Raw genomic sequence first — 8,139 nt, 5'->3', positions numbered from 1 at the left:
TTTTGGTCTATATTCTATTCACTGTGTCAACCTGTGCTGTCTCTGGCCCTTGGATTCTGTAAAATGGGAATAATATTGTCTATCTCCATAGGTGATTATAATAGCTAAGCGGAGTTTGGCTAGTCCTGTGAGAACTTGCACTAATTCTGGTATATGTTTCAATTATTATGATCCAATCCTATGCAGCAGTGGTGTTCTGTCCTCAAGTCTAGTTCGACTTGAATGTATCATTATTGTCCTTTGGTACGATGCTTATCAAGTCCAAGTCGAGAAGACCCTTCTCCCAAAGAAAGGCTTCCATTGACCTCAGTGGGCTTTGTATGAATCCCAAAGTGCTGACCCAAAAAGGAGTGATTGATGTGAATTTGTTAAGCAAAATATTCCGAGTGCTTAAAATAGCTGTATATGTGTCGTTTAGGTGATGACCTGAAAAAATCATGTCGGAGGTACAGGGAACGGTCGAGTTTTCTGTGGAGCTACACAAATTCCATAATGTGGATCTCTTCCAGCGAGGGTGAGTTGGGAGTTTCTACTCATTGTTAGCTGTTTGCCTAAGAACCATTTGTGGGAAAAGGCTAGTGTTTTAAAACAAGTTGCTTCCTGCCAAATGCATTTGTACTTCATGTCATCTCTTGAGGGATGGAGGGAGGGAGATCATTCGTCTTTCATTGCTGTTAAAGATGATGGGCATGTTATTTCCATTTATCGTAAAGTCAGATGGGCTGAATTATTCAAATGATGCCATATAAAATCAGACTAAAGGCATTTAACCACCTGCCTATGCTTAGGCACAGTGACTGCTTTAACTCAGATGAGTTAGCAATCTTGCTCTGATATAAAAGACAGCTGCACTACACTCCATGTTAAATAATGTCTGTTTTGGGGTCAGCCAGAAGGCAAGGTAGATATGCACCTTTCCAGACTAAGCAGAGAAAGAATAGCGTGTGTATACACACATATACATGCATCTATGCATGTGTGTATATATAGAAAGAGTGATTGAGTGCGCACAGGTGTGTATATGTACACAGGAATATAAATGAAAGGAGGTGCATGCTCTCTATGTCTCTCTCTCTCTCTGTGTCTCTGTCTCTGTCTGTCTCTCTCTCTCTCTCTATATATATATATCTATATCTATATCTATATCATTTAGTCTATAAAGGTGCATATGTAACCTGTCTTCTAACTGACTTCAGGCTAACCCAACTAATGTCCTGTCTATTTTGGGGTTATGTGTGCAATAAGTACATTTTCCTGTTTAATGGACTTCTGTTGATTCAGAGACATTTAGAACTGAAGCAATAAATATTATTTTCTACATCCTAAACCTGTGTTTAGAACATCCGTGGTTTTCTTAACCCCTGTATAATATATACTGAGGCCCAACCCCTATTGCCTGTCTATTATTGTTACTTCTAAGTGACAGATTCCACTTCCTTACCTAGTCCTTGCCTGGCAGTGAGGAGGTGCGACACTTCTGGGGTTATTAGATGAGGGGATCCTCTAACAAAGTTGAACGAATGTTACTCTGTTTCTGTCATTTTTTGACCCCAGGTATTTCCCGTGATTCTTGTAATCAAGGCAAGGACCTATTTTCATGGTCTACTCAAAAAGGTTGTGAAGGTGTATACATTCAGGAGTCTTTGGGAGTGTGTTTTTTGGCAAGTGATCATTGCATGGTCTGGTGGGATTTTGTCTTTGGTTCACAAGTATCCATTGGTTGTTTCCTAAATACCCTCTATCCCATTTCACCCTCACATCTCAGTTGTTAGAGATGTCTTGGATCTCCAGGTAACTGCTACGTAAACTTTGGAACCGTTCAGGTGCTGGGTTAATTCAGTTACTCAGAGCTGCCACCACTTGGAAATGGAGTGTAGTTTTTTTAGCTGTGATGGACTGTGAAATGTATTGTGAATCTGGTGGGAAAAGGTCTGTGTTCATGAGACTGCTCTGAAAAGTGAAACCACCAAGTCTCTATGAAGAAATTCTAGTTTAGATATGAACCAAAAATACTCTTTGTGGCAAGTTCTTTGCTCCTGAGAAATGTTCCACAGCTCCAAAAGATGCAAGCCAAATGTAGATCCAATGACTTCAGGGAGATTGAGATGTGGACTAGACTCATGGCTTGTAGCTACAATGATGACATATGATGTATTCTGTGAATGCAGTCATAGCTGAACTACTATATATGTGTGTCCATTGTTTCTATTTGCCAATTTGTAAATAAGCCTACAACTCAACCTAATGTCTTGAATATGAATTGATTTTCCTAGGAGTAAAATGTGATCATGAGAATGTGAGTTTAGCCCTAAACAGATTAAACAGTCTTCCCATTTTACTATAAAGTCACTTATGTTTTTATGGCATAATGAATATTTAAATTGTTTGGGGGTTTTTTTAATTCATTTTCTTTAAAAAAAAAAAAAAAAAAAAAAAGGTACCTGGATTCAGAGAAGGCAATTGCTTGTTGCTCTCTGTTGGTGCTTGCTACTTTTTATTCTGATAAATACTCTCTAATAATTGTTCATATTGCAGTAGTTTGGAAGGCGGCTGTATGCCTATTGTCTGCACGGACCCTCGAGGAAACCAAGTCGATACGTCACAAGGTGCATACATGTACTTAAATAAACAGAAACTTGAAATTATGGACCTTGCTGCTCCCACACAGAAAACAGTAACTATTCATACCACAATGAAGATACTGATGATGAAAAATGCAGTATTTTACTTGCCCACCCTCAAGGATCGTTTGCGCTGTGGATGAGTAGGAACTTTCGCTGCTGATAGGTGAACGTCTCGAGCCATCGCTTCAAGGGTGCTGCTGCTGCAGCCACGTGGAGCTGCCCTCTGTGCCTCTGTTTCCAGGTGACCCAGGTTGGGGTGGCTGCAAAAGGGACACTGCTTCCCAATCCAGCCTGACACGTGCCTCCTGGAAACAGTCACCTAGGGCAGGTACAGCGAGCCATGGAGGCAGTGGCAGCGTGAGAGCCACTTTCCAAGGGATTGATCTCCAGGCTGCCGTTCCCAGGTGGAGCTGACCTGTGCATCTCTGATTCAAGGAGGTGCTTGTGGGGCTACACCAGGAAGTGGTTGTAGCAAGAGGGGTCGCTCCTGCTTGCGTTAAATTTACCTGGTCAATAGGCTGAGGCAGTACACACATAGCTCTTAACTGGGATGTCATTAAACTCCGAATGGAGGCATGCTTTGAGCCCAAAATGGTTGAAAACTACTGGTCTCAAGTTGATTTTCAAGCAATAGGTGATTTATTTGAAAATCCCAGCTGTGTGCTACATAGAGCAACATGAAAAGAGTCCTTGAGCTGTGCAATAAAAGACCTGTTGTTACTGCCTGACAGTTGAAAGTACACAATATCCTGTATGATGGCTGACAGCATGAAGCTGTAGCCAGGTTTTCTGCATTTATTTCTGCAGCCATTCTGATTAGGTATAAAAACTGATGTGGGGGTGGATAAAAAGGTCCTTTATGCATCTTATAGATGGAGTTCAGATCCTAGAAAGCTCTGAAAAGAATGCAAAATTATTTGAACCCTACAGAAAGCTCCTACTGGCTTTTGTGGGTTTGCGAATAAGTTTTACGAAAACCTTTTTTTTTTTTCTTTTTAAATGAATGAGGAGACATTATGGTTGCATTGGGTGCTTTAGTTGACTCTGAATTGGTTTTCTTCTTTAGAAAAGGACAAATGCATTGCTTTCCTATAAAATAAATGCTTATTTCACCAGTCTGAGATCAAACTCAGCCTCAATACATTGCAGGGACGGATGTGAAAGGAGAATTATGACATTACTCAATCCAGTCCTCTCCACAGGATACAGAGAGCACAACGATATTTTTTTCTGACCAGCTGACATCTGTCACTTTCTCTGTGGCCCAACGATTAATATCTAGCATCCTTAGTTTTGAAAGAAGCCTGGCTACACCAAATAAGAGTATTAGGAAGACAGAGCACAAACCTTTAACGAAAGCACTCGGTTCATTTTATTGCTAGAAAAAGTTGCGATTCCGAGCAGAGAGCTGCATTCTGACTTTTTCATCTGTCTCTATGGCAGGGATGGGCAATTATTTGGGCTGGAGGACCACTTAGGGACTTTCAGTGAGCTGTTGCAATGCCAAGCCAGTGCCACTGACCCTCTACCCACAACAGCTCATCAAAACTCAATAAGCAGTAGACCACTAGACCGGTCTGGGGCACTGGGCAAATGAGGTCTTCATAGAGCGGGCAGGGAGTGCTCAGCCAGGTGGATGAAATGGGGCCATGGGTAGGCAGGGAGTGGCATCCGGGAACAGGGCAGGTGGGCAGGGCTGGGGCTGGGGCTGGGGTCGTGTGGTGGTCGCAGCATGGGGCTGGGACTCGGGGCAGAGCTGTGATCCACTCTCAGCACAGCCCCATGCTGTCGCCGCCCAGTGATCCCAGCCCCGGCCCTGTCCCTGCCCATCCATCCCATTCCTGGGTGCTGCTTCTCACCCGCGGCCCCATCCCATCTGTCCAGCAAGCATGCCCTGCTTGCAGGCGGCCTGTGCCGATCTCCTCGGAGACCCTGGCTGCCTGCCCGCTCTGTCCAGCACCCCAGTGGTGGGTGTGGGGCAGATGGGCTGGGGTGCTTCGGCAGTGGGATCGGGTCTGGCGCAGCGATGACCCTGGCAGTGGCAGCCAGAAGGAGCTGCCACCACTGAGGCTGCAAGGAAGAAAGTCTGGCTGCCATGTCGCCCCAGTCCTGCTGTGCTCCTGGGGCAGGGGAGACTGGCTGCGTGCGCCACAGCTCAAGGTGCTCCCTGCCACCGCTGGCTAGATAAAATCCCTTAATGAGCTGGATCTTGCCCACGGGCTGTATTTTGCCCACTCCTGCTCTATGGGGACCCGGGGAGGCAGGCATTGTTCTGGAAGTTGGGCTTCTCCCTTTGAACGCTTGCAGTAATACAGTAGAAGACTAAGCGCCCTCATCGGCTGGGGCTAAGCCCTGTGCGCTTGTTAAAATGTGTTGTTGAGTGGGAACTGCCAGGCATAATTACTACAATAATGTACAACAGCATTGCAGCTAAAATGCTGTTTCGTTCAGGATTAAATTTACCGGAACTCGGTTCGCTTGCAGAGGTAACAGTTATAGTGTAAAAGCTGAGGCAGGCTCCCAAGCTACAAACCCTCATTCCCAAACACTGCATTTTCAAGAACTTGAACATATAAGAGCATCTAGGAAGATATTTGTTCAAGCACTCGCAGAAAGCAAAAAACTTCCCAATCGGAGGAGCAAGATCTCCTTAGAGAACCTTAAAAGAAGGAAAAAAGCTAGATTGTGGAAACTATTAGTCAGGCTGAGCTTGACTGGACTGCAATGGACTGGAGTCTGGTTGTTCAGCCTTATATTGCCTGGGCTGCAGATCAGTTTGGGCTCCGGAAGCAGGAGTTTGTAAGGTGGTTCAGAAATCATCCTGTTTCTTGAGGTGCAGCGCAGGGAAGTTCTCACTCAATCGCAGGAGTCCGCCAGCCTAGTCTGAACTCAGTAATTTCTGCAGAACGCCTTGGCTCTGACATTCGCATCAGATCTTGTGGTGCGGGGGCAAATCTACCACTCCCTGTTACCATAACGAGTTTCTAATTACCCTTGCATCTTTTTATTTTGGTGCTTCTCCAGTTTTGCTGATTAATATTCCAAACATATGCTACCGATAGGTGATACTGAATTAATTTGTTTGCAGTCATTATTCTTCCTGTCTACATCCTGCATAATGATCTGAAGTTTTCTTACCTTCTCCGACACGGCATTTGTATCTTCACTTTTTAAACTCTTTATTTTTTACCATCCTTCCTATAGAGTTGGCATCCTTCTGGATGATTATATCTAGTTATTTAATGGCTTCTACCCTGTGATAACTGATTATATGTCAAGTATTAATGAATTAGTTCTCGCACTCTCCTAGTGACGTTATGCCAGGACGGTGGGAAGTGCAACCAAAGAGGAGCTTGACTAAACAGTGAAACTCTTCAAGAACATGAAATTTAAAAAGGAATTGTACAACATTAGAAACTCGTCCCTGTTGCTAAGCATGAGTATTAGAAGTATAGGGCAGACGTATAGGGAGAAAATCAGGAAGGTCAAGGCAAGAACTGAGATATAGGTAGAAAGGGATAAAGATGGTAACAAAGCTCCTCCTACCATAGTATGACAAGTATTATGTTCCTTTCTATACAGGAAAAGGAAGCTAATAATTAATAATGAAATGCTTTAATGCCTTTTTTACTTCAGTCTTCTCAGAAAAGATCAATTATCAGATGAGAAGGACAGTTGCTGGCAAGGAAAGAGGAGCAGGTATTTAGCCTTGAATAAAGATCATTTAGACAAGCTGGATGCTTTCAGTTCAGCAGGGCTGGATGGGGCACCATATTTACTCAAATCGAAGATACCCCTGATTGTAAGATGACCCTCTAATAGTTAGATTCAGTACAAAGAAAATGTATCAATTTGGGTTATAATTTTCAGGTAGAGAATCTAATTATTGGAGGTTTTGCCTTGAATTTGTCCTCTTCCCATTGCTACAGCAGGGAAAATAAATTTGGGAGGTCATGTAGCCCCTTTCTTTTTCTCCTTCTAGCACCTTCCCCCTCTCCTTACTATTGGATCCTGTCCTCCTGAGCATGTAAAAGGAAGAAACAAAGAATAATCTTGAAATTAAAATACTGTAGCATTTTGCGTATAGTACCCATAAACTTAGTTCATTCCAAATCAATGTATAGTATCTTTTTTGAAACTGCTGCATGTTTTAGCACAGGTGCTCCATAAACACACTTTTGAGCAACACATTTTACCTATGTTTGATGGTATGTGTGATATTAGTGCAAAGCCAAAGGAGGATTAAGCCAAAGCCAAGTAACCCAGAGGTGGAAAGTGAAATAAAGAGCCGAAAAGTAAGTCTAGAGACAGATGCAGAATGGGCAAAGGTGGAGAAGCAGAGAAGAAAGATGACAAAGAAGATGGGAGCAACAACTGAGACAGATGAGTCAGCAAAGAAGATGGCGGAGAGAGAAACAAAGCCACTGATGGGATGCAAGCAGGATCGATGATGGACAGATCTCAGTTCATAGAAAAAATACTATTTGAGATATTGGAGGTGCAGAGGGAACATCTCGCCAGCCTGATTGCTTTCCAAGGCAGAGAGACTTGGGTTTTACTTACTGGAACAGTGAAGCATCTGAAAACTACAGAAGATGATGGTCCTTGACTGTGCAGGATTGCGAAAGAAGAAGCGAGGAGTCCCTAAGATGGGGACTCTGGTGAGGAGGGTCCTATTCTGCAAGGGTCCCAAAGCCTATGCAAGAAAGGTCAGACCCCCTGAGGAACCTTGTGCATCAGAAAGGGACAGTGGGGAAGAAGAAGAGGGTGAGAGTGAGGGAGAAAGGATGGAGGAGACCCCACAGGAGGAAGGAAAGCAGAAAAAGGGGAGTGCAACTAAGAAGGCTCAGGAAGAAATGGGGGAAGGATAGTGGGGAACAAGAGTGAGCTTAGACGTGGAGGTGGTGGAGGGGGTGGGGACAAGGAAGAAATCAAACAAGCAGAAGAAATGAAGATGGAACAAATAGAAGAGCCCAGGAGCCAGGGAGGGAAAAGGAAGAAAACACAGGGGAAGCAAATGGGGAAAAATAAACCTGAAAATGAGGGAATGAGCCAAAGTCGGAGCCAGAGAGCAGCTTCCTGCCATTAATTTACTTAGGCTTCAGCCTGGAGGGGCAAGCTGGAGACAGGAAACAGTGGGAAGGTGGTAAAATGGCAACCTTCCTGAATGCAAAGGCAGTCAGGCAGCTTGCAAAAGTGACAGGTATGAGAGCTGGGAGAGGGAGGAGTCAACCGCAGTACATGCACATGGCTGCCAGGCAGCCTGGAGAGCAGCTTCTGCAAGTAAGTCTGGTGGGAGGGGAGGAAGTGGGGATTGAGGCTGCCGTGGGGAGGGAGGGAGTTGGGCAGGGCTGGGGCTGCTGCCCAGCCCAGGCAGTGCATGGGGCTCGGGGCCTAAATGCATGGCCACGGGGCTCAGGAGAGGATTTCATAGACATCAGGGCTGGAAGGGACCTCGGGAGATCATCGAGTCCAGCCCCCTGCCCAAAGGGCAGGAAGTCCGCTGGGGTCATAG

General features: G+C 44.6%; 1 protein-coding gene across 1 annotated transcript in view; it reads left to right on the top strand.

Annotated features, from left to right (window-relative positions):
- Positions 1 to 422: 422 nt before the first annotated feature.
- Positions 423 to 8,139, top strand: part of FAM135B (family with sequence similarity 135 member B) — a 228,211-nt gene continuing 220,494 nt past the window's right edge. Inside the window, exon 1 of the mRNA XM_019553091.1 lies at positions 423 to 514. Coding sequence (XP_019408636.1) covers positions 438 to 514 — 77 coding nt within the window. The 5' untranslated portion in view covers positions 423 to 437. The remainder of the gene's footprint in view (positions 515 to 8,139) is intronic.

The sequence above is a fragment of the Crocodylus porosus genome, unplaced genomic scaffold (genome assembly GCF_001723895.1).
Source record: "Crocodylus porosus isolate Cpor-Errol unplaced genomic scaffold, CroPor_comp1, whole genome shotgun sequence".
In the NCBI taxonomy this organism is placed as follows: domain Eukaryota; kingdom Metazoa; phylum Chordata; order Crocodylia; family Crocodylidae; genus Crocodylus; species Crocodylus porosus.
Note: the sequence above shows the minus strand (reverse complement) of the source record. Positions and strands in the feature narration are given on the sequence as shown.